Raw genomic sequence first — 27902 nt, 5'->3', positions numbered from 1 at the left:
GGAGCTACATAGATCATTCATCAGACGGCCACGCTAACTGCCCTGACACACATAGATGCACATGTTGGCTCTTGTGCTGCATTGCCATTAGTCAAATGAAAAGCTCCTTAAAAGCAGGCTGATGCAAAAATAACTTTCACCTCATTTGCTAATTTTCTCTGTGGTGATGCTTTTTTTTTTTTTTATTACAAAAATATCAAAAACATTATATTCCTTTGATTTCCTTGTATTTATCTGTCACAAATCATATTCTTTTTCATTCCAAGAAAGCCAAGTATCCCTGTGGTTAACTTACTGAAAATGAAACAAAAAACATTAAAGAAAATATATTTTCTGTGGGACTGTCACCTTTAATAACTACAGCTTACTAGAATGAATGGGTTTGTACTCACATAAAGGTAGGGAAGCTCTCTAATTCTGAACAGGAAGCACATTGTCAGTATTTTAAGTAACTTATTCTAGCGATGAACACAAATCTTTAGATAGAGACTCTGCTCTTGCATCAACACCTGAGTCCAGATGGTCTGTTTCTACACTGTATATCCCACTTATCCTCCCGCCACACCCTCACCCAACTCTGTCACCTCTCTCCATACTGTTACTTATTTTTTTCCTGTTCTCCTCTCTATTCATTTATATTGTGGTCTCTCTCACCTCTCTCTCCCCCGACCCCTTTTTCTCCCCTCTTTTTCTTCCTTGGCCCCTCTCTATTTCAGTGTAATGAGTAAATGCCTCATTAGCACAGAGCTCTGATTAATGCCATCTCCCCTTGTTGTGCTCCTCTTTTTAATGAGTAAAATCTCTCTAAATTTCTCTCTTGCTCGCTCTCTGCCATCACTCTCCCTCCGTCTGTCTCTTACTGTCACTGCCTTGCTCCAAATCTTTCTCCCTCTTTTCTCCTCTCTTTTTTATACTCCTTTCCTTCACCTCTCTTCTTTATTTCTTTTGTTTCTTTGTCTTTCACTGCTCTCACCCTTTCTGTCTCATTCTTGGGAGAGAGAGAGAAATGGGGTTGGGATGGCGTGATAATTATTTCACTACAGTCTGTATCAGTTCTTTACTAATGAGCCTCTTGAACACACACATACACACACACACACACATACACACATAAACACAAAAGTAATTATCAGTAAAAAGCTGAATTTGGCGAAATGTCATCCAAGACCAAGCAGGATGCAATGCGACTAATTCTGCTACTAATATACTCTTGCTTTGTGAAAGCCATGAAAAGGCACATAACATGAAGAGGGATGAGCCTCAACTCGGCTGAGCTGTTCATTTGGCAAAGTTAGTTGTGCTTACCACTTGTAGATTTTGGGAACAAAAGCAACTTGACTCAACTCAACAAAAATAAAAAGCAGCATTAATGAATGTATACAGGGCTTGGTTGGAAACAGCGCAGAGAAGATTTTAAAGAGTTTTAACAATAAATTATATGCAATATTATCAGCAAGAAGCCTAGACAGAGAGAGAGAAAAAGCAGTAGAAAGAAGAAAAAGTGAGTCTCATCTCATCTAAAAATTGAGTAACAGTTGGTAATCTTGCTAGAAAGATTCAATATATCTGCTCTAAGAAAATAGTTTGTCATATCACAAAGTAAGAGTTAGATGAGAAGCTTGATTCCACTCTCATATCTGTACGGTTGATATGAAGCTAGAGCTGTTAGCAAGCTTAGTGTAAAAAAGTTAGCTTGGCTCTATCCAAAGGTAACAAAATCTGCCTGCTAGCACCCCTAAAGCTCACAATAACACCAAAGTGTAAAAACTACACAATGTGGGTTTTTTGGAGTCATATAGGCATCATGGCAGGCATATGTTTTTTTTTTTATCTTTTACCTTTGGACAAAGCCAAGCCAGCTGTTTTCCAGTCTGAATGCTGATCTAAGATAATTGCCTTCTTTTAGCTCCATTGTACCTGCACTGAAGTAACTGAAGTCAGTGTGAATGTCAATGTCATATTCTCTCTTTGGTTACACTTTTCAACATCTATGCTGTATAAAACAAAAAAAGAGACCTTGAAAAGGAAAGTAGACGTTTATGTTTTTGTTCTCCATTGCTCCGTGTCTGAAGATCCTGCGCTTGTGCATGAGTTTATTGAGGTTACAGGGTCTGTAAAATAGCTTGGAACTAGACTGCTAATAAAAAAACAACAAAAAAACAACTTTCATCTCCTTTCTATTCCAGCTGCAGTGAGCCATCATAACAAGCCTCCCCCTACACAGATGGAGTAAATGTGATATTATAAGGAAACACACCAGAAATTAAGCCTATTTTTCTGAGGATAGTATAGCACAAGAGTTTGGAGATAATGCTTTTATAGTAACAAATAATCCAAACATCCTGCACAAAGGATTTGGAGGCAAAATTCAAATTACTCCGTACTCACCAGGGGCATACAAAACAATAAAGTTGTTGTGTCCATAGATGTATTGATTTTAAATGGTGGAATTTATCTAGCATTGCAGCATTTAACCCGCAAGGATGATGAAGCCATAGCTCCAAAATAATTTTGATAGATATTAATCGTTGTTGAGAAATTAATCTGTCTGGTGATGAATGGCCTGTTTGGCTTGTAACCTCAAATAAAAAAATATTGGCTGGACTTGTATTAATACGTGTGTGTGTGTGTGTGTGTGTGTGTGTGTGTGTGTGTGTGTGTGTGTGTGTGTGTGTGTGTGTGAGTTTATTACAAAGCACCATTTTTGACTGTTACTCTCAAGTCTTCACATATTTCCTCCCCTCTTGTCGTGTCTCTCACCTCTCTTGTTAACCCCCTCTCTGCCTCTCATACACACACACACACACACACACACACACACACACACACAGTCTATAATTTCCAGTGTGCTAGTTGAGGATCATGCACTCATGCACTCAGGTCTTTGTCTCTGACTGTGGGCTAGTGCCGCTTCAATGAACCACATCTGTTTTTCCTCTGCCTTTCTCTACATCCCTCCCTCTCATTCTGCCTCCGCCCTTCTCTCTCTACCTTTCTCTCGCTCTCTCTCAATTTCCCCTCAATTTCCCACCTCTCTATTTTCCTTTGTCTTCCACTCCCGAGAGATGGAGGAATGGAGAGGGAAAAAGACCACTCAGAACAGTCTTTCCTCTGATGGTGTGATAGTCAACAAGGGAGGAATGATGCCGTTTTCATGTTACTTGTGCTCAATTTGAGACTAGTTTAACAGCTAAAATAAAAACACAGGCAATCTGGGAAAAAATGTGTGTTTACATTAAAAAAAAAGCTCTAAACCATGGGAGTACAAGAAAAGGGGCACTTCAAAATGAACAATTAAGCAACATGGAGTCCAAATCTGATTAGAGCAGATGTAACATTGATAAAACTTTTTGCTAATCCATTCATCCATTCAGTCAGACGTACACTAATCCATGAAACAGACAGACAGTATATAAAACATTGAGACTGATGTTCTGACAGACAACAACAGTCAGTCAGACATTCAGTTCGTCCAGCAGGCAGCCACAAAGATCACTGAACTGAAGGGCAGAAAATCAGAGAGGGGACAATATTAGCTCTACTCTCTCTAAAGTCAATTTTTCACTCTATTTAACTAAACCTCCATCTCTATCTGTGGCTTCATCTCCTTTTCTATTATTTTCTCTCTCTCTCTGCTCTCTCTCTCTCTATGTCACTCTGTCTGTGTTATTTCACACCAATATCATCAGTCACGGTGCATCTCCCTACATTGTTTTGCTGTGATTTCCCATGGGTGTTAGATGAGGCCTTAACCCATAATGCCTAAAGCACTTTTCTCCTATCTGATTGGTTGGGGGTGTTAGGGAATTGTTTGCACGTGTGTGTGTGTGTGTGTGCACTGTGGGGTGGGTGGTGCGTAGAGATGAAGTCCAGATCCTAACCTTGACCTTAACTACACCAAACCCTATTACCAATTCTAAGCAAATGCCTCAACATAACCATTTTAACCCGTTCGGTCTTTCAGATTGGTGGGCCAATTATAGTGCTTCCCTCATACCCCAGATGGGATCCACAATTGCAAAAAGAAGGGGGGTGGGGTTGTTAATTCAAGCTTTCAATGGGTTAATTGGCTTTTTTGTAAACCCCCTGGCCACACCTTCTGCAATAAATCAGAACTCTAGTAAATCAGGGCTGAAAATGAATGAAAAATAGATGAACATCTGCGTACACAAAAAAGCAGCTGCATGTTAAAGCTGCAAGAATCAATATGTTTATCTTAACAATGAATCACATGACGATGTCCAATAAGAACAATAAGAACCATGACCTGTCAGAAGGTCATAAAAATTTTACAAAACCCCCTGGTTATCCAAAAATAAATAAATGAATAAATAAACAGATAAAATACATGTGATCATTGAAGTGACCCTAACCCTAACCCTTTCACTGAATATACTTCTTGTGCCACCAGTGATGCTGACATGATCCCAGGGTTCTGCAATTATTTTAGTGAGTAGAACTGTTTCATGACCAATGCCAATGGTGGCCTAAACTACAAAATAAGACCCAAATCGTAATAAACCAGAATTATCCTGGTGATGTTTCGTACAAAGGGTTCCTAAGTTCTGTGGAAGCTCATTAGACCAAAACTTCAGTACACATTAAACAGGTTTTTTAGGCAGTTAAGTAGCTTCCTCTATCATGTACAATAAAAACAAACATTACTTACACCATAGCCAGGCTAAATCCATGACAATCAAGGCTTGAAATTAATGCCAGCCACCATCCAAACCCTGGAGCAAGTTTGACTTTGGCAGCCATGTCAATCAAATCCATTATCCACTGTGGCACAGAGCCAGTCTCTGTTCAATCAGCTTGTTCCGTTTGAACAGGTAAAAACTAACTCTTGTCGTTGCACATGAAACTATAGAGTAACAATGAATAATCAAAACGAATCACCAGTAATAATAGCTCAAGGCTCAAATGATAAAATTGGTTGGTGAGAATGTCCCACTAGAGACATGCTGATGAAAAAAAGGCAATTTCATGCCATGATTTCAACAAATGCATCCATTGATCAAACACAGTCAGAGTCGATGCATTAACTCAGAGAAACAGGGTGGAGGTTTTAACTAGAACGTCTATGATTAAAAGTGTGGGATCCTCTCATTCATCATCTCAATCGGTGCTGAATGAATACTGAGGGAAGTAAAATTAAGTGACTATTAGCATTCAAACTGGCCCAGGCAATCTGTTTTTTTACTTTCTTCAGGGATGAATTTGGTGGTTTGCAGTCTGATTTACTGTCACATTTCTTCTGCAATTTATCCTGCAGTAAAAAGCTCGCCCTGCGCTGACAACAGCGACTACTGATGTTGATATCAAATGTATACGAAAGGGACATACTTGAGTTTTTTTCTGTTAGATGAGTGATCCTGTCTCCCTCAGAGGGTTTGTTGCTCTAACTTTCTCTTTTTCAACTTCTTCTTTTTCCCCTGTCCCCTCTTCCCCTCTCTTCTCTCTTTCCTCTCTTGAAGCCAACACTGATTCACATGTGGCTTCATCTCATAGCACATCATCTTCTATAGGTCTTATCATACCTTCGCCTGTCTAAACCTCTCTCTCCTCTCTCTTCTCTCTCTCTCTCTGTCCACCCCTGATGCCTCACTTCTCTACACCCAATCTTTCAGTATTCTTTAGTTTCTCCCCCTTTCTCTTCTCTCTCTTTCATCTCTGTCTCTCATTTTACCACTTCCCCTACGGTCACTCCTTTCTCCCTCTGTCACGGCTCCATTGTGTGTTTGCAGACTGAGAATAGATGCCTGAACAGATGCGGGATTTGAAATGGCACTGTTTTGAGTGTCTGTCTGTCTGCATTAGGCGCGTGCTAATGCTGTATGCAAGCGTGTGTCCCCCATGTTTTCTTGTGACTGATATAATGAATGACAGGTTCTCCAACTACTGGCAGTGCAAACAGACAACCAACACATGCACACGCACACACACTGACAGACACATATTTTCACACATACAATATGCAAAAATGCATGCGGGATATCCCTCCCACACAGCACCCCGCCTCTTCAGTAAATGACTGACAGCTGAGCGTGGCGTATGTGTATATCTATGTGTCTGTATCTGTGTGTCATCTGACGCCCAGAGGGTGGCTGCATCTTTTATATGACACAGTGGACTACTGACAGTTAGCTGTCTAAGACTGTGTGTGAGAGACTTGATGTGAACATGTAAGAGTCTGTGTGTGCACGCGTGTGTGTTTGCAACATGGTGACAGTTATCTCTCCACAGGCTCCTCTCCAAATCTGTCAAGGATGCCACATCAGAAAATCTTTTTAAAGATTAATTTTATGGCATTGCCGCTATATTAGATAGTGCAGTAGCGAGTGACAGGAAGGATGGGAGTGTGACAGACTGATATATGGTATGAATCTTGGGCTTAAACTCAAATTACTGTCAAGACAGGGTGTACACCTTATCTTGCCGCTGGGGCTCTACAGGGGCCTTATGGGAGGCAAAGATACACATTTGATAGAAAGTTCTATCAAACACAACCGGTTGAAAAGTCAAACATGTCATAACAAGACTGGTGTTAAAGGAATTTATTTAGTGTTTGGGAGAAATTAAAAAAAAACATTATTCTTTAATTCAGTCTTACTTACCTAACTAACATTTGATGTTTGAAGCTTCATACACAAAGAATTGCAGCTGTCTGTTCTTTACATCATCACTAAATGTAAACGGTGACAATACATCAGCAATTCTAATCTCTGCTGCTTCAAGTGGTCACATTCAAAGGCATAGTGAAAAGTCTTTTCACTCAAATGAGGATTTGCATTGCTGACTTTTGGTCTCTTCTCAACATTTGGTTGTACAAACAAAAAGCAAAGTAAGAACTTGTGTAAAAAGAAAAAGAGAGGTTCAAATCCAGACTACTTTCACACCTCCATACACCTGGCCGATCTCCTCCTGAAGTGGGCGTGTTTGTTGGATTGTCAGTTTCAGAAAGTTGCAAAGATTTTCATACACAGCCAGTCCAATTTAAACGCTGAGAAGGTGGATGGTTTCTCACATGCTGTTCGACCATCTGATGAGCTTTTCAGTACAATTCATTCCCACACTCCAGTTCTGTGTACATTTCAAGTACACAGTCTGGGAGTATGGGAGACTTCAGACAGAATTTTTGGTCTAGCTAACTGGTAATTTGTCATTATTTGTGACATTTTATACACAATTAATTGTCAACCACTGTTTCTAGGTCACTAATTTTCTGCAAACGATCACAATACAATGAAATGAATTTTATGAATATGAAAATTACATTTGTGTTGGTGATGTTGCAAAACGATGATGATTTATAAAAGATCACAATTTTAAATTACTGCTCTGACTATCAATTGTTGACGGAGCAGTGAATGAATAAATAAGGGGCTTATTTTGGACACGGCATTACAGACGCTCACAATCATGTAAAGTCTGAACATCTGCGTGTCGATGAGCAAACACAGTCTTCTGATGAGAACCATGTGACATGGTTGAGAACCTCTAGCTGAGATTCCTTTGTCAACTGCTGTTTCTGAACTCAGGAACAAACTGTCAAGCTCAAAATAAGCGATGAATAAAAAAAAGTGAGTTACATACAACTTTGAGTTGGAGCCCTACTGTAGGCGTGGGACAATGTCAGTGACTCATCACTGACATGCAACATGCTCCTCGCAATGTCCTGATGTCTCATCGAACCCACTTTACCATTATCTCCTTCCTCCAACGTCCAATCTGCCCACCTGACTTCTGGACTTCAACCTGCGCTGACAAAAGCTGACGCAATTCCCCTCCATGCTGTCTTTTCCACCTTTCCACTCACTGTCTCGGGTTTCCTTTCCTTATTAAGAAGAAATGTCACAGGTGTTTGGCAAACCTTTACAGCCCTAATCTTTCTGACTTTCCTGCTGCTGTGCTTCAAAACAACATGAATATCTGCAGTTCACCTGCTGAACATCAACTAGTCTGTGGGGGAGTGTTCTGCACTTCAACTGATGCATTGCAACAAACCACAAACACGTCACGATGCAATGAATTGGATTAGTTGTCTTCGCTTGCAAAATTTCCAGTTCTTCAATACGATGGAAATGTTATTACATTAAATTACAATGTCAGGCCAGGCCTATGTATCAACTTACCTCCCTAACAGTCTGATCATTCTTCTAATAAACCTACACTTCTGGCACTGGGGATGCACCATCTGGATATTAGGTCTATTCGTGGATAAAGCAGGATGTTAGCACTGTAAAATTACATCAAAGCTGCAGCACAAATCCAAGAGTCACTGATAACATGGCATAAATCAAAGCAACAGTGATTCTCTGTCGCTTTCATACACAGAAAGATGTCAGATCTCTGTAATGAAGAAAAATGGAGTCTGTCGCAATCACTCTTGTCCTGTGACCCCAAAGTAATGGTCTGAGTGTATAAAGTAATGTATTAAATTGGCACGGTACTGGCCAATACATAAAGCCCTGCACTATGAATTCTACGAGAGCACATTTCCTCAAGTCTTGACACTGGAAGTATAGAGGAAGAGAGTGAATGAAAAGGAGGCAAGAAGGTGAAGAAGACAAGAACGGAAGAGGAGCAGGGGACAGATTCGCGTGGCACTTTGCAAAACAACATGAAAAAGACTTGATTATAGGGTGAGCAGAGGGAGAGGAGGGATGAATTACATGGAGATGAAGAGAGCGAGACACAGGAGGAGGGAGGGAAAGGGACCAAGAAAGAGGGAGGCGGCATCAGAAAGCAAGAGAGAGGCAGATTCAGAGATTTTCATTTCTATCACAGTCTTCTTACAACACAGAGCACACCATCATTACCCTTACCAAATACCAACAAGTTATTCTGATCCAGTGTGCAAGATACACAAAAAAATGTGAGGCTGAGCAGGAAAAACATGCCACTATGGTGTAAACTCATCTCACACTTTGGTATCTATTTAAATCGTGTATTTCTCCGTGACCCAAATCTAGACACAACGCATCTATTTTTGCTGGATTATCATGACATTCGATTTTAACTTAAACCTATTTGGTTTTAATAGAACTAGTTAGAGCAGTGTCAATTTTACACCCGATTTTGCTTTAGTCTTAGTCTTTATCTTACAACAAACATGTTTTTGAGTGTTAGTCACATTTTAGTTATTTGATTGATTAGTTTTAGTCTAGTTTAAGTGAAGAAAAAATGGAGACATTTAAGCACATTCATTAGTTTTCATATATTTTTTTCATTTTTGTGCTGCAAAGAAGTCTGAGGCTTGACATCATCTAAGTTGTACGGTTACCATGAAGACAAATACCAACTACATAGGTTTACCTTGAGAAAAGTAGCTGAAATGTTGGACAACATAATCTTGTGAAAAAAAGGTTCAGTAATTATTTTTCAACATAGTTTTCACTATACATTAGTTAATGAAGATACACTGTATGCTGTGTAAATCTAGCTTTATCATATTTCAGAGTTTCTATGTCTTCAAACTGATTGGCAACGACCATAGTCATACCTGTGTTACATGTGGTCCAGTGTATTAATAGCCCTCAGGTCAGTAAACAAGCCATGGAACGGCAGGTGATGGATTCGTATCTCATACAACAGCTGGCGAACCCTGGGAGGGGGGAGAAGTGGGCATTTGTGGCTCCCAGTTCCCTCAGTAACTGGGTCAAGGTTGATATGCCCTTGAGCGAAGTGCACGCAATCTGGTCTAGTCATAAAAACAGGCTGTTCAGCGCCTGGGTTGAGCGTGCTTCTCCCTGATTGGTCAGCAGGTAATTGATAAAGGTGTTGCTAATTAAGTGGCTGCTTCACCCTCGTTAGAAACCAGATGTGTTGATTTTGGTCAGGAAAGCTGGGGCTTTTTCTTCTAAACTGAGGAGAGATATTAGACTCATATAGTTTTATAGTAAACTCTGAATGTGGTGATATAATTAATTTCATCCTATTTAATGAACCTTTGACCAATTTATGTGCTGCTTTTCCAGGTGTTCCCTGTTCTCTAGCCTTCCAAAATGGCGGACAGGCTTGTATTTTCAGTGTGACAGACATAAAACCCAAACAGCCCCTCCAGGCTGCAGTGGCTGTTGTGACTGTTAAAACGAGGCCTCAGGGGCAGTGAAAGGTGTAAATATCATTAAAATCAGAGATCAATGAAGGTGCAGGTTTCTAGACAGAAGGTGGAGAGATTTTACACAACTGTTGACTCACTGTAAAACTTGTGGCCACAATTTAGATGGCAACAAGACTTAACAAGGCTCACAGTGTGTGTGTGCGTGTGTGTGCGTGTGTGTGCGCCTGTGTGTGTGTGTGTGTGTGTGCAAAGAGCAGACAGACAGGGAACTAGCTGAGGATCATGCACCAATTACGCTGCAGTACAAACTAGCACTAATTAAGATTGAAGAGCTGGGAATATCAATAAGATGAGGATATGTGGGGCTATAACTGCAATTTTATGTGATTCATCAAATGGATAGCAGACGTGTTACATAACTGTCCAATAGAATGAGTAATTTACAGCAAATTGTGGTGGGAAAACTACCGTTTTTTCAACACCACACCACAGAGTGTAATCAGCCACAATCAGCACACCCATCAACTGATTTCTTCTGTTTATGGAAGCCTTGATTGGCCCTAATTAATTTTCCAAGTTGAAAATCTGTATTTAAAATCGACAAATTTTACTGCAGAAAACCTAAACTTCTGCAGAGACCTTAACAACATATCTATGTCAGGGTACAATGCCGATGCAAAGACCTGACATCCTGTCATACATCGTGCTGAAAATGTCCACTTCATGTAACCACCACATACAGGTATCTGTGTGTGTAAAGTGTAAACTGCTTAAACCGCCTAAGGATTTGTTTTCACATTCAAGCCAGATGTTGAGTGTAAAGGAATCCATCTTTCCGAGCTGCATACCTAAACTTTACTCCTCTTGAGTGTAGCTGCGTCAGTAAGTGGTCTGTGGAAGTAGACACTGACAGGTTCTTGCCCTCGTGATTATGGGAGCTGAAGTTACACCAAAATTACACTGAAATTATGTGACCCTTCCTGTCAGAGGAGACAGGGAGAAAGTTGTTTCAGAGAGTTCAGTGCTTGTGGTCAAAGTAGGGACATCATCCCACAGCCTTTTATACGGAAAGCCGTAATTGTGAGGCACACGGACGCGGGCACACCTTGCACTTGCAATCGCAGAGTGATGCTTAGCGAATCAAAAAGACAACAGACTAGTTTCAGAGAGCAGCGACCTGTAAAGGTAAGAGAGATGTGCGAGTGAGTGCGCGTGAAGACAAACTTTTTGTCTTGCATTTCTGTCTCTGGACTGGAGCAGGGTGTACCCAGATCAGCGATCTGGCTAGGGAAGATGTGAATGAGAGTTTGTGAGATTACATAGCTGGTCTAAATCTACATTTTTCTTATTGTGAACAAATCCTGTTAAAAAACCAACAGAAACCCATGAAAGATGGACATCTTAAAAAACAGGTCACAAAAATATAGATTTAAAGGCTAAAACAATTCGACCGTTATTTCAGCTGCGGAATAATACACATTGCTAGTAAGCATTAATGGCAGCAGGACGGTGTATGTGGGATTGACTCAAAATAGACTACAGTCCCCATATATATGGTAATGAGGGAACAAGTGACTCAGAGCAATAGTGTTTTTAATAGTTTTTGGACAACAATGGTGGTCATAGGAGCAGAGGAGTGAGCTACATTAGGCTTTAGCTACACACACAAAACTTGCTGGTAGGATACATTCATTGCTGGTTTTGGTCTTTTACTAGGATTTGTAGACTATAAGAAAAAATTATTTCTTATAAATATTTCCAGTCTTCTTGCATCTGGATTCTGATATGAGAGGCTAGAAATGCAAGTGAAAACGGGGGCCTTAGAGATCCATGCAAACTCCAGAAGTCCAGCCAGTGATTGTTACTCTGGACATGTACAGTAAGAGATTTGACAAAGATGCAGAAATAGTACAAGAAAATGTTTTCTTACTCTGGACAGATCCCCAACCTCCAGGTAAAAACAGATGATGAAAACATTCCAGGTCATCCACACTACGAGCCAGGCTGCGTACTGCCGAGAGACAGAGCGAGAGAGAGGAAAGTGAGAGGCAGACAAGGTTTGACAGGCCTCTGCTGGAGAATTAAAAAAAGCATGTTCATGTCTTACATTCAGAGTGAGCGAGATGGAGGGAAAAGACAGAGGGAGGCTTCACTTTTGATGTTGTTAAGATGTGGAGAAACAAAAACAACAGCAAAGAGAGCAACCGATCACCTGAATCAAACCAGGCAAGGGGAGAAAATGGATGGCAGGACTACGAGCGTGTATGTGTGTAAAATGGCAGGAAATAATGAATGAACAGTGGAAGATAGGAGGGCAGAATTTATAAGCTGAAATCAAAATTTCAGTCCCTTTTATCATCTGAATCTTCTAACTAAATATTCTATGTGTGTGTTTGTGGGCACATGAAGGTCTTTGGCAGCGGTCGGTGGGCTTCGTGGAGCCCTGCAGCCACTGCGGGAACCTCTGAAAGTTTTTTGAAACATAAATTATTTTATCGACAGCTGCTAGAAACAGAAAAGTGGAACCATAATTCCACTTGGCAAGATATTCTTCCACCCACGCCATATCGCTGATCTAACCTTTTATTTACTTTATACATAATATATTCATATTGACACTGTCTTCCTTCGAACTTGGATCCAGCAGTAGAAAATTATTCAATAATCAAGCAAGACTGGGTCATATCTCTTGTTATATAGGAACAGTGTGCTCTAGCTATGAATTAAATTGTTTCAATATAGTAGTTCAATTGTTAAGATGTTACACATTATATCTAACACTGTTCTGTACACACAGTGCACTTATGATACAGTTCTCGTGGGCTATGAAATCTAAAAATCACAAACTAAATTCCAGTGAGATGGTGAGATGTGAAATGTGTGTGTCTGTGTGTGTGTGTGTGTGTGTGTGTGTGTGTGTAAGTGTGGTCAACCCACCCCTGTGACGTATCTCGGCCTGAACTGAATCGTGCCAAACAGGCCCAGGATGACGACGATGATGTGGAGGAAGTTGATCAGGATGGGAGCCCACTGGTAGCCAAGGAAATCTATCACCTGACGCTCCAGCACACTGACCTGAGAGGAGGACAAGGAGGAGGAGGAGGAGGAGAGGGTTGAGTTTCAGTACAGTTTCAAGCAAAAATGCTAAACATGGGAAGGTTTCCCCTGCTTAAAAGTGAGAATATGCTGCTGTTCTTTCGCATGTCTGATAATATTAGATTAATTTATGATATTATCATAATTAATATTTGTGAGTTTATGACTGTTAGTTGGACAAAGACAAGCTGTATGAGGACATCAACCTGGGTTTTGGGGAATTGTGACTGACATTTTTGATCAAAAAGAAAATTTGAGATGAGAACAATGGTACTAAAAAAATACAAACAATATTTTAAAATCAGCTGTGACAAAAATGAGACTAAAATGATTTCTCTTGCATAAGACAACCCTGTTAACCACATATTTCAACTAGCGACCATCTAGTGATGCCAAACTTCCCGTCAACATGATGACATTCCAACCCAGGAGTACTCAGTAATCATTACTGCCTTATTACTACATTATTACTACATTATTACATGAGCAGTCAGTAGTCATGGGTTGGACCCCATCCATCTTCAAACTCAGCCTTCGTTTTGATCTACACTACACACCTGTAAAGTTTTAACAGTGTGTCTTGTATGGTTGTGGCACTATCACATTGAGATAATCACATCCACAGACAGACAAACATATTAACACCTGCCTCTGTGCTAGTTCACGCTACAGCAGGTGTTTCTAGGATCACATTTTGCCATGATTACACACACACACACGCACACACACACAAGCTGAAAACAATACCAACCACACGCTGTTGCGGCTGGTAATTATCTTATATCGTTGTATATTGAGCCTGTTTAGGATCTTTGGAAAACGTATGGTTAATTTGAATTCAAATGAAGGACAAGTCTGTTCCATAACAATGGACTAACTGAGTACATGGGGTTAAAGAGGACATATTTACAATTAGCGCTTTAATCATAATGAAATAAACCGTAATCAGTTATCTATGCATTTGTGAAAGGTTCCCAGGGCTGCATGTGAGTGTGAGTTTATTATCATTCAGACACTAGAGCTTCGTGCTGGGATACGTAGTTAATGAAGTCAGCACAGTGTATGATATGGCTGCTAAATATATTAACAGACAAACACGCACAGAGTGAAAGAGAGTGAGCGAGAGAGAGGAGGGGAAAAGGGAAAGCAAGAGAAAAAGAAAAGGATACACCAAGAGAAAGAAAGAAAGAAAGAAAGATAAAGAAAGTCAGCCAGTCAGTCCAGGATACCATTATTAGCTTAATTCAGAAAATAGACTGACATTGACTGTTGGGCACAATCAGCTAGAAGTGTTTAAAGACCAACAGCTTACATCTCAAATCAGGGGCTTCATATTCTGTTATTCTCACTTTCTCTCTCCACACACACACACACACACACACACACACACACACACACACACACACACACACACACACACACACACACACACACACACACACACACACACACACACACACACACACACACTTCCGGATGGCTGAGTTTAGAGTGCCCTAATGTGAGACCATATGGCAACACTACAGCCTTTCACAGCCAGATAGCAGATACACACATATACAGACACACACATAAATACACACACTTAATAACACACACATAAATTGTAATCTTGTATAAAGTACACCTATCCAACATTAGTTTTAAATATGAGAATGTTTATCGGATGTGAGATTAACATGAGGAGGAGGCAGTATGAAAGAGTGATGCGGTGTGCTGACATATGTGCATCCTCCCGTTTGTGTGTGTGTGTGTGTGTGTGTGTGTTTCCATGTCAGGGCAGGTCTGCTATGCTTGCACTTGACAGCACCTGCTGTTATTGGACACACTGGGCTCAGCTGGCACCACAATGTGTGAGTGTGTGTGCATGAATGTGTGTGTGTGTGTGTAACTCTGAGAGAGAGACATTGTGTTTCTTTGTCTTTCATAGACTCAATCTGTGTGTGTGTGTGTGTGTGTGTGTGTGTGTGTTCCTTTGTGTATCGGCTTCGTTTTATTATGTAAAAGTGTGTCCTCCCATTGACAATTATATAGTGCTGCAATTGTGTCTCTCACAGAAATACACATACAGAGGCTATTATAAGAAGTCAGAGGCCTCCCAGCCCATTATTGAGGCCCCTGGGGGCCCCTCTTTCATCACCAATAATATAAACAGTCTTCACTCCAGCTGGGACACACACGCACTCCCCAAAAAGACACACAATAAATCACACAAACAGAGAAAATTTGATGGGAAGGATAGAATTTGTTTGCACACTATAGGTAACAACCATATTGGTTTGTCCTGGTTATTACAACACACATCAGTGAGCAAAAATTTATGTTTTTTTATGACTCTTTATTGTTCTAACCTGAGTTAATATGGAAGCCAATAAAGAGCAATAATCAAAACCAGACCATCTGTTTCTTCACACCACACCCACCTTTTGTTGTCAAATTCTCATTACATGGCTCAGCTGCAAAACAACTAACTTCTCCTGACGTACAAAAGACTAAGCATGCACATAAGCCCCCGCTGCCATACCCCCAGCATCCTTTGCATGTGTCAAATGACAGAGGCTTCGAATAAGGTGTAAAATCGCATCTCAACAGCTACGACTCTAGGGGGGAGAGAGATGGAGAGGGGGTGCACAGAGCATAGTCACTAGCAGCGGCTATGTTAGCAGATATGGCAGTTTTGTGATATGTGCAGCTGATGAAAGCTTCAGCGTTGTACAGGTGGAGCTCCAAGCTGGCTAGCCGGGTCCTTTGGGATCTGCTGCGACAGGCTTTGATGTTGCCAACAGACATGTTTATTTCAGTTCTGCTGCTTAAAGGACAAGGGCAGAGGCATGTTCCCATTCAGCTGGTCTACCTTGGTATATACTGCACTGTGCATCCACCTGTGGTCACAGCATATTAGTTCTATTAGTTCTATTTTGCAGAGTGTTGGCGGACAGTGGCCATTTACAGCTGTTTTTAGAGCTAAACAAATACTGAAGTTTGCAATGAATGTCTTTAAAGCATCTATGTAATGTACTGTACAGTATCTATCTGTGTGTGTGTGTGTGTGTGTGTGTGTGTGTGTGTGTATGTGTGTGTGTGCGCGCGCTTCATAAAATGTAGAAAACAAGCTGGTATGCAGCCTTCTGTCAATCTTTTGAATACCAGCAGAGAATCCCTCGGGGACCCAAAATGTTTATTTCTCCTACTGCTTTGTTAGCATAGAGTTCCCCAAATGCAGCAGTTAGCTGAGGGTCTGACTGTGCTTCAGTTAAAGAAAAAGTTGTCCAAGGGCAAAATAGTAATAATATGCTTGTTACCATTTGTTTTAGCTAGTGCTGTACAATTAATTTCTTTTAATTTCTTTTACAGAAAAAGCTTTTCTAGTCTGAAGTGCTGCCACTGATGAATGAACAGTGTCTTAACAAGCTGAACAGTTTTTCAGCAGCTGCGGTGGCACTGACACTAGCTTTACCCAGCCGTTGCTGATTAACACTGATTCTGTGTGTGTGGTCAACACACACTCTGAAGGCTGCGGTCCGACAGCTCAAAAACGCCAACACAGTGGTGGCCCTGCTTCACGGCAGCTTCAGACAGCTAGCCAGCGTGGAGCTCAGTAGCTGTCGAGTGTCTGTGACAAATAACTCCTGGACATAGATGTCAAAATAAATTTTTAGGCACATTGTAATGTTTTAAGTTACTCACCTTACTCTAGTTCTGACTCCAGAGCTCCAGAATTGAGGGCTATGAAGCAGCTAGCTAGCGTTAGCTTAAGCGGCTAAAGAGCAAAGCTGCAGTGCAAACCTGTTCAAAACCAGCAGTCTGTCTGTCATTGTTACCTCAACTGGACAACTACAGAACTGTTATCACTACCTATAACACCACATTTTATTGTCATAATTATATTTAAATGTTACTGAGTAAAGTTAAGTACACAACTGATATAATATATCTGCAATATCTCAATAACTGTAACAAATGTGGGCTAATAAGGTTTTTGTACAGAGCACTAGCCAAGATAACTTAGATGCTGAACTTTGTCTGAACGGTTTAAACTTTGGAAGGACTTCAACATCTGTGTCAGGTAAAGTTATATATGTAGAAAAATGATTTTCCTCAAATTGTCCTGCCCTAGTCTTGGCTAGATGGTATAAGGATTTTAATTATCTTAAAAACAAACTGTGTCATCTTTTACTAACTTACTGTTTCTGTTTGCAGAAATTTTTCAGGTTGAAATGTTGGTTGAAAGTTTCAAGCCTGATTCACCTCTAAGCTCACCTCGACTATAAAAAGTGCACCTGTAACTTGCACCCAACAGAGATGTCAGCGTGTGCTGACACACCCCAAAGTACACATCTACATCACTGCATCAAGGCGAGAGGGTAAAGCAGTGCAGCTCAGCAAAAACACGATTTTTGGCAGGTGTTAAATTGCTCTTTAAAGAATCAAAGAGAGAAAGAAATTGGTCATTTATAGTGGTAGAAACAGGATTTCAGAGAAGCAAAACAACAAAACAAAATACAAAAAATAAATACCTGTGTGTATGTGTGTGTGTGTGTGTACCATCTCTATACGCCACGGGCAAACACATCCTGCCACAGGCACACAAATGCACACACAGCACAGACAAGCAGCTGAGGTGATAAAGAAAGACACTCACACTCAAACACTTAGGGAATAGACTGGCAGTGATGAAAGGGACAGTGGAGAGAAGCAGAGGAGAAAATCTTCAGTGAGTTTGGGAAAGATTTTGGTCTATTTGATAATGAAAGATAGAATGATATCAAAGAATTATTATTGCTCCAGACAGGGAGACAGCTGCACTCTGTGACCATTATGAGACACTGCAGAGCGATAAAAGTGACTTTTATCTTAACCGAGGAAGAGGACAGAGGAGAGGAGAGAGAATAAGACGATGAGGGACAGGGAAGAGACAGGCCAAGAGATCTGATGAGAGGGCCTGAAGGGATGGAGAGGTGATTAAGATCTGACGGTTACTCAGGAAAGAGAAGAAAATGACAGTGAGACAGTGCGTGAGAGAAGTGAAAATGTCTCATCTTCTGTCCCTCCGTCACTCCATTCCTCCCTCCTTACCTTCTTCCGTCTGCCACCCACTCTTTCCTAACTCCACTAATCTACTACTCCCATTCTCTCATTTCCTGCCCACCTCTTTCTTCTTTCCTCTTCTCATTGTCACCCCCTGCTCTCAATCCTCTTCTTCCTCTCCTACATATTTAATATGCATTCATCTGTTACCAGATCTGTTGTGTCATAAAACAGCAAATTACCTCATCTGCCTCCTCCCTATTTTCTTTCATCTCTTTCCTCCAATACTGCACTGCCTTCCCCTTCTTTTCTCTCTTTCCCTCTCCTTCTTCTCTGTCTCCATTGTCTCCCCCTCCACCTTCTGTCCTCTCTCCATGTGGCGTTTCCCTCTCTAGCCTTCCCTTCGCTCCCTCAGCTCTGCTGCTCTGTTATCTCTCTCGCTTGCCTCCTCCCTTCCTCGAACTCGTCCTTCCCTCCCTAGTTCCCTCGGCGCTTTGGCTGAGAGTTTTCGCTTGGTTCTGTGACCTTTAAAAAACTGCTGATCAAATTCTGCTGCTCATCCCATTATAGACGACAGGGTGGGAGGGAAAGGGGGGGAGGGAAGAAAGGAAGGAGCTGAGGTCAGACAGGGTACGGTGAGATAGATAGTGAGAAGAAGCTGGAGAAAGGAGACGGTGGAGGAGAGGAGGTATGGAAAGCTGCAGGGATGGAGAGGAGAGAAAAACAGGCAGAGGAGATGAGAAAACATCCAACAAACACTTTATGAGTCAGACACGGAGCATCACGACATGAGTAGCAACATCCAAGCAAATCAGACACACATCGTGGTAAATATATGCCCTTGTTTTTCTCTCCTTAGCTTCCATTCCCAAACCATAACTTTTTTTTTCTCTCTGTAATCATCATAAACTTTATTCTCTTAATAAAACTCCGAAGCAATCGTGGTTTACTGTTAACTTAATTAAGGCCGCCTGCCTGCGCAGTATCCCACTGTGTACAGCAAAAGCAATCTCCTATCGATTCAGTTCACACAACGATCAATTCATCTCCATTGGAGGCTATTAGGGACCATTTGTGGCTACTTAGGGCTCGGAGAGAGAGGAAAGACGGCAGGGAAGATGGGGCGAGCAAAGCGAGAGGGGTAAGAGATAAAAGGATGTAGGGAAAAGAAGGGAGGGAGGAAGAGTGACGGAGGGAGCAAATGGGGGAGAAGGGAAGAGGAAGATACAAGAAGGACAGAGACGGAAGAGGCAATAATGATCAGAGGTGAAAATCTCCCCATTAAATATCCAATTTCCCCCATTCAGGCCCACTCACTGTCATCACAACTATTCAGTCATATCTGTAATAGCCATAATGTCCTTAGTCACTCAGCTATAGATAGACTGTAAACAACTCCAACTAAGAGTCCCATTTAAATTAACATTACAGGAAGCCCATCAGGCTGTTATACTCAAGGTTGTGGTCACAAACCTCATAACAGTGCTTTCATGGGAATAGGCACTGGTAAAATACCTGTGACTCATACAGCTGATGTGTTACCTTTGCATGAGTTGGTTGAACTTTCCAGAGAGTTGTGTTAAGCTCCTGCTGAGCCCTGTGGTGCTCCTTTCAAATTTCCTGATCTTAAGGGCTTTCTAGGCTGGTGAAGGAGATTATCAAGATACGGCTTAATATTTTGTTCCGTGCTAGCATTTCATCATATGGCTCTACAACTTGGCATGCTGAGGTGAGGTTAAAAAACACCCACACTAATATGGGTGTTTGAAACTTGACTCTGGGAAGGTGCCTGAGTTTCGTGGGTTGAACTACAAATTTGTGTCGGAACCTATAGATTTGATTCCGCAACCATCAAAAACATTTGCACAGGAAATATATTTAGCTTTTTTAAAGATGCCTACAGTTTACAGATGGTTATGGGAGAGACTCCTTAGTATGGACATAAAGTGAGCAGCAACCAATAAGCCTTGTTCAGAGGACCGTAGTGATCAACTGGTATAAAGCTGAAGACCTCTAATTGTGGGAAGAGCTCTAAAAATGATCATGGAAAGACTGAATCGAACTCTAAATTTGATTGGAAGCCTATTTAAAGCAATCAAGATCATTCAAGAATGTTCGCTGTCATTCAACCATAAAAAAGGGTTTCAGCTAATTCAAAGGGCCATGCTGGAGGAGGGGATGAAAAGCTGTCTATCAACAGGTAGGTTTCCATCCACCTGAATGGAAACACCAGAAATTCAAAAAATGTTTGTGTATCAAAGGGAAACATAGGAAAAAGCAAGCAGACAGAGTGAATAAATCAAGACTTACATGAAGCAAAAACATCAGATCTGTGTGCAGCGAGATTGGAACAGTCCATAAATGAATACATCAAACAAACATAAATGTCACATTTCAATCATGTTTCCATCATAGTTTCATTTTCAGCTGGTAAAAATTTGCATTAGATTTTTTCATATTATATATAGTTACATATATATAAACATAAAGTACATATATAACTTTATAACTATAACTATATATACCCATCTCGTCTATCTTTCCCAAGGACACTTCAATATGCGAACTGGAAGAGCCTGGAATTGAACCACCAAGCTTCTGATTTGTGGACGACCCACTCTAACTCCTGAGCCACAGCTGCCTCTGACCAAAAGCTCAAAAGCTTTGCAGCAGCATTTCTGATCATTTGTAAACAAGCTGGCCCAGGGGTGAAAATGGATTTGCATGTGTCTAGACATGACACAATAAGCCTGAGTATTCAATATTCCTTAGCTGGAAAAAACAAGGATGAATCATACACCTCTTTTTTTGTCAAGACAGAGTGTTGAGTTGAAGCTGACACCTAAAAAGCAATCACACCTGTAGCTGTTTTTCTTTGGACTGTATCATGGCAGAAAAAAATCACCTGTTGTGCGTTGTACCTTATCTGTTCATCATTCACACCACCACCATCGAAGACATTAGGTGTTATAATGCAACACTGTTTGGTTTCTATTCATGACATACGTATCAATAAACTTCTCTGATAGTCTTCAACTAAAACTGGACATTATCTATTAAAGACAACAAAGAAAGACAACTGGAAGCAGAGGAAGACATCACATTGTGCAGTGTACTACAACGCGATATAGGAAATGGTAACAGTGATAATCTTCTCTTCTAACAAAACCAAAAATAACACACTACACCGCTGTTCTGATTAGCTCAATAGGTCAAAAGTTGCATGATAAGTTTAACAATGATGCTCGAAAATGGTCAAAATGTGTGGAAGGTTGCAACCAAAGGCACCCCGGACCATTGGAAGAGGTTCAAGACCAGTGACTTCAGGCGGTTTCTGCACCAGAGTTCAAATGGCACTGATCTGGTCTCCCAAAACAAACTAAAGTATCACTGTACACGCTCTAGGGTTCAGATGAATTGAAGTGTTAATGTAACCAGATCCCGAAAATGAAATTCAAACATTAGAAATTATTTACACTACATGGCCCCTAATGGCAGCTGCATAACCTTACCCATCCATCACTTCAGTGGAACGGGACACATTAGTGCTTTTACATAAGAGGGCCCGATGTATAAAAATGTCATTTAACAATCCATATAAAAATATAGAACTGTTTTTATGTAGCTGTCAAGGAAGACCATCAGTCATGATTACAGTACAGTGCATGAGTGGCCATTATCTGATATCAGAAGCATTGGCCCAACAAATCAGACTAACCCAGCACTTGTCACACCTCATAGATCCCTGTCCAGATTTGGTTCATCTGTTTTGCACTTTTGTTGGCCCAGTATAATGTCAGTTTTTATATATCTGGCTGCCATGGCTTAAGAACAGATGGAAAGAGAGGATGGAGGCAGTGTTAGCTAGTTAGGAACACCCTGTAAGTACCCTGATGTGTCATGTGGAACAACTGAGATGGATCGAGATGGCAGTGTGTTACTGAAAGCTGTGCTGTGGAGATGATGAGCAACTCCTGGCCCACAGGCAAAATCCAGTTTCTAGCCTAATTTGCAATAATAAGCCCCAGTACCTGAACAAATTGTAACTACAATTTAGGTCCCATGGACATCCAACACACTTAAATGGAGTGTCAGTGGAAAGACAGACAGATAGACCTTACGTAAGTCTCATTTCTACTCCCTCACCAGAAATGTCGCAGAAGGAATTCCCTCCCTCAGCTGCTGTGCCTCTCTTCTCCTTGTCCCTTTGTCGATTTAGTTCTCAGCTTGAAACTGGAATGGCACTGACAAAGTGCTTCAGCACTGGAATATGCTCAGTTCTTTCTCAACTCAAACAAGTACAAGGGTCTCATGGTGCCGCATGTTGAGAAGTTGTTTCAGCCCAGCAGTCGAGATAAAGATGTTTCAAGGTAGAATACATGATTTCACCTATTAACTCAATGGACTGTGTTCGTGTCCGGACCATTGACTTAAAAGATGATGTTGCCAGAGGTTTCATTTTACACGGAAATAACCTACTGCATGCTGAAACATTTGAATTCTTACGATGGATACAAGCCATTAAATAAATGGTATTTTTCTATGTATTGCTTGTCCTATCACGCTTTGTTGAACACCACTGTATTTTGAGGGCGATTAACATACCTGCATCTTTGTCTGACAATAAAGAAGGCTAAGACTCGTAGCAGCACAATAATAATAACTCAACTAACAACATAAAAAAACAGTAGTTCCTACTCATGTGACCGTGTCATTAATACCAATAGCACAAAGTTCTGCCAATGCTCCCTCTGTATTCGTCCTTCACTGCCTCATCCCTCTGTCCCTCTCTCCCGCCAAGAGCACCATGGATCCATTTCACATCTCCTTGTGAATTAACTATAGTGATTAATATTCCTAGGAAACATTTCTTTATGTAAACGTGGCATTTAAATGTCAGAAACACCGACTAATCAGTTTGGTATTTCAACAGATCTTCCCTCTCTGTCTGTGACTGTCCACCCCTCTGTCTCTATCTATTTCTGCCAAGGCTCTTTTGTTTTCTGTCAGCTGGATTCGGCTCTCTCTGCCTGGAAACAACAATGAAAAACTAAAGTCTGGCTGATGTCTGTTTTTTGTAACTGTAAATCCTGGTACTGCCATTTGAGTTTCTTTGTTTCTTTTTTATTTTTTATTTTCGCCTTTTTTATTTTTCCTGCTGCAAGAGTTGTAATTGGTTTTGATTGACATTTATCAAGTCAAATGGAGCATGTTTAAAAAACAACTGTTCATCGAAATGCTTTACAGAAGACATTTTAGATGCAGTTCAATAATTATGAATAAACAAATAAATCATTGTAAAAGAAGAAACTAGAACAATTTTTCATGACATTAAATTTTAAGGAGACTCCAAGGATATTTTATAAAGTGGGTCTTGAGCCGGGATTTAAAAGTGATGAAAGGATAGATCATAATAATGATAACAATAATATGGTCTGAGGAGATCGGAGATGCAGGCTGGTGCTAAACCATGCAGAGCTACAAAAACAAATAAGAAAACTTAAAATCAATTCTATGTTTGACTGGTGACCAGCGGAGGGAGACCACTGCAGGGGAGATACAGTCTGGTCCCAGTGAGGAGTCTCACAGCTTGATGTTGAACCACCTGCAGGGGAGACAGACTCCCACATAAAAGGAGAAATGAGGTAACAAAAGCATGTAAAAAAGAAAGAAAAAGGTTTCTTATCTTTGCTATCGACGTTATGTAGAAAAAGCTCCTGCTGATGACAGAATTTCATTGGTGGTCAAATTTAAACACAGAGTGAAAAATGACGCCTGGATTTCTGGCATGTGAACTGGGATTTGAGGACAGAGACCCCAGAGAATCGGTAAGGAAAATTGTCAGAACTGATAATAAAAACTTTTATCATGTAGCTGAAGTATTTTTGGCCATCCAGCATTTAATATCCTCAAAACAACTTAAAAGGGACTTAGTAATACTCAGCTTCAAAAAGAACTACAGCTGCATAAAATCAGCATAGCAGTGATAAGGAATATTGAGACAAGAAAATATAATACATAAAACTGAATGACAGGTGACAAAAGGTGATTGTGACAACAGACACCTAGGATATACAGTATATACTTATTTCTTTGCGTGAATTTTTAATTCATCTGGTAACCTAGACACTAAAGGATCATTCATCCAATCAAATTATCTGGTAGCTTGTCAAAGAAGATCTGAGCCGAAGCTCAAACTGTGGAGCACAATTAATGACATGTCCCCATTTCAAAACACAGACGGAGGGAGGGTTATTTATAGCAGTGGCTTCTGAATGGTGCGCACACAATAGTACACCCACACGCATTCACATCCACATGAATCCAAATACATACAGTTGAGCACGCGCACAAAACAAAAGTAGACAACATGGATACACACTGAGCTGGAGGACATTCTCTCTCTCTGCAGACTATCAGTCAGACAACATTAGACTCCCTCAAACAAGAAAATGTGTGTGTGGGTGTGTGTGTGTGTGTGTGTGTGTGTGTGTTGGCCCTGATACTGAGCTGAATGTGTCATTAGTAATAATTGCAAGCTGCAGAAGAAGCTCTTTACAGTGATTTAGCATGATTGACCAACTGATTATGATTAATATGGTACACATTATTCAAAGAAATGCACCTGTCTTCTTCTCACTGCCTCTCTTTCTTTGTCTCTCCTGCCTGCTCGCCCCCTTTGTGATGCTCTGTCTCTGCCTTATTAATCAAACTATGTAGTAGATGGTGAGGTTGTATGTCTGTTTGTCTGCCTTGGAAATCGTCCTCTATCTGTCTGTCAGGTTGTCTTTTTTTCTGCCTGTGATCTGTCCAGACCAGAGAAACGCTGACATTATCAGAGGAAGGCAGAAAAAGTGAAATGCTCAGCTTTGTCTCAATATGTTTTATTTGCTCGGACAAAACTCGTGGAAGCTATTGTTCGTGGTGGGGTTCTTTAAATTTCATGTTTCTGATTCATAAATCAAAAGCTCATGATAGATTTTTTAGCTGTTAGGCGTACAACCTAGTTACCCCTGTGGTTGTACGTTCAAGACTTTGCAGTACAGCTACAATGATTTCAAACAGATATTGGGAGTTATGCAATTTGTGCAAACAGATTTGTTCTTTTGCTCTTCCTCTCCTGGCTCCTTAATGGCTCATGCTCCCTATGCTTGCTGCCTCTTTCCTGCTCCTTTATCTTTCAACCCTCCCAGTGGCATTCCCTTTCTCTCTTCTCACACGTTTTGCTTCCCTTTATCACAAACCTCTCCCCTCTATCTCGCATGTCTTGTGTCTTTTTCACTTTATCCATTTCCTCTTTCTCTCTCCTTTCATTTCGGTCTCTCCTGCTCCCTTTCTCCTTAATCATTTCTTCTTCTCCTCTACCTTTTCTATTGCTATCAGCCCTTTTCCCTCTCTCTCCTTCTTGCCTCCGCTACCATTATCTTTCCTCCCTTGTCTCTCCTCCTCTCACCCCGCTCCTCCGTCTTTCCCTCCCTCACTTAATCGGTTTGTGTTACTATGCACATGCATGCGCGTGCGTACACACACACACACGCAGACGCACACACACACCACAATCGTCCCTCCTCAGTCAGTCTGTAAATGAATTATCAGCCCACCAATGGTTTTCTGTTCGTACACTCTTATATCTTAATGGCCGATCTATGCAGGCACTGCTTTTATGAGAATAAAATGCGTGTGTGTTTGACAGGGAGAGAGTGAGAGAGAGGAGAGAGAGAGAGAGAGAGAGAGAGAGAGAGAGAGAGAGAGAGAGAGAGAGAGAGAGAGAGTGTGTGTGTGTGTGTGTGTGTGTGTGTGTGTGTGTGTGTGTGCGTGTGTGTGTGCTGGTTAAAAAGAGGGGGATCAACTGCGGCATGATAAATAGGAAGTATTAGGAGGCACCTCTATTGTACCCAGGGGCTCTTGCTTTGTGTGTGTGTGTGTGTGTGTGTGTGTGTGTGTGTGTGTGTGTGTGTGTGTGTGAGAGTGTGTGTGTGTGTTTGTTAAGCGTATGTGTCTGTGTGAGGGGAGTGTGCTGTTCGTTTATGTGTGCACGATGTAATGGTAGTGCATGTGGTGTGTGCTTAGTTAGTATTTTAAGTCTGTGTGTGTGTGTGTGTGTGTGTGTGTGTGTGTGTGTGTGTGTGTGAGTGCATGTGTTTAGTAGTGGGATATGTAGAGTGGAAATGACACCAGACAAACCCACAGATGGATGCCCAGCGGGCTAAGAAACATTAAGACTGCACAAAACACATTAACACACATTAACACACATTAATACACACACACACACACACACACACACACACACACACACACACACACACACACAGAATGGTAAGTTGATATTGGCCTCTCCCTCTCTCTGAACAACCTCATGGGAACCAAATGAAATCAACCACATCATTAGTGGTTGTGGTGTGTGCATCTGTGTATGTACACATGTACAAGAGCAGAATGCAAGGGAGTGTGTGTTGCTTAATTTGAGATTTCAGTAAAAAGGCTTGACTTTGACTCAATAAATGAAATCAAACATGAAAGGCTGTGGTTCTTTTGTTAGTTTATTGTATCTGAGACCTGACTGCAGCATAAAAACAGCCAAGTAGACTTTCTAAACACAAGCTGTTTCCCAAAACGTTTCAGCTCCTTCAGTAAGTCAGGAGACAATAGCATCAGTGCAGTTTATTGTGTCTGGGTCGCGGGCCAAGATTAAATTAACTTTGTGTCCTGGGCTGAATGGGAGACATGAAAAGAACCTGTGGTGTCCCAGCTGACAATGAACTGCCGGCCAACTTTGTCACCTTATTTAAATGAGCTTCATTGTGCTCGCAGCGCTCATAGCATCAATGGGCGCTGGGTGCTTTATTTCCTCCTTCTCACTGTTATGAAGCAGAAAATGTGGCTGTATTTCCATAATATTACTCTGGGTGCTATCACTGAGGCCACATTGCTGATCACCCATTCACTGTGAGAGGAGCACATCCAGCCAGCACTTGCTCCCAGCGCATGTGGACATGAAGGCTCGTCTGTGTGTTTACTGTACAAAAACGCCCACAAGCAGATTGCTCTTAAGCCAATTATGACGCTGCAGATCTAGAAGCCTCTGCAGCTTTTCCGTCAGCATCAGTAGCTACCTGCTACTACACACCAAACACGCAGCGTTTTCCAATAAGGCCAAACATATTTTCAGTTCAAGGCTAAGCTGAACTGGCCTTATCTCTGCTTCCTGGTTCTTCTGGGTCACCTGTAGCTCACTCTTTATGTCTACAAATCCTCAACTTACCTTTGATTTGTTCTGTACACGATTAGCACAGCTCCACAGAAAGTGATTTATTTGTATGACTGCAGTAGGGCTGCGGATGCCTTCTGAGTCAGGACAAGATGGAATCAGTGCACTAAGAAATACTTACACTGATCAATAAACCAATATCCTATACCGGTGCTGCACCTTTCGATTATTTACACTATTGATTCTGGCATTTTTTTTTGATTTGCTGAATGGTCGTTTGGCTTGTGAAGAAGCACTCTTTCCAGAGCCCAAGGTGATGCCTTCATGTTGCTTGTTTTGTCTGACCAACAGTCAAAAACACAACATACTTAATTTCATTTCCAAAGACATAAAATGGATAAAGACAATGTAAAATGCTAATTTATGAGATTTTTGGTCAGATAAATAGCTTAAATTAAAAATAAATGTTGGCAACTATTTTTTTTCTCAATTGACTAAATA

The 27902-nt window shown here is 41.0% G+C and overlaps 1 protein-coding gene across 3 annotated transcripts in view; it reads right to left on the bottom strand.

The window, feature by feature from the left end:
• Positions 1-27902, bottom strand: part of nkain2 (sodium/potassium transporting ATPase interacting 2) — a 76467-nt gene that overhangs the window by 24442 nt on the left and 24123 nt on the right. For all 3 annotated transcript variants that reach the window (XM_071478959.1, XM_071478962.1, XM_071478961.1), the window contains exons 3-4: positions 13004-13141; positions 11997-12077 (exon numbers count right to left, since the gene is read on the bottom strand). In XM_071478959.1, coding sequence (XP_071335060.1) covers positions 11997-12077; positions 13004-13141 — 219 coding nt within the window. The remainder of the gene's footprint in view (positions 1-11996; positions 12078-13003; positions 13142-27902) is intronic.

The sequence above is a fragment of the Trachinotus anak genome, unplaced genomic scaffold (assembly GCF_046630095.1).
Source record: "Trachinotus anak isolate AG129_WGS33_773 ecotype Australia unplaced genomic scaffold, CSIRO_AGI_Tana_v1 ptg000005l, whole genome shotgun sequence".
In the NCBI taxonomy this organism is placed as follows: Eukaryota; Metazoa; Chordata; class Actinopteri; order Carangiformes; family Carangidae; genus Trachinotus; species Trachinotus anak.
This window is presented reverse-complemented; position numbering and strand designations above follow the sequence as displayed.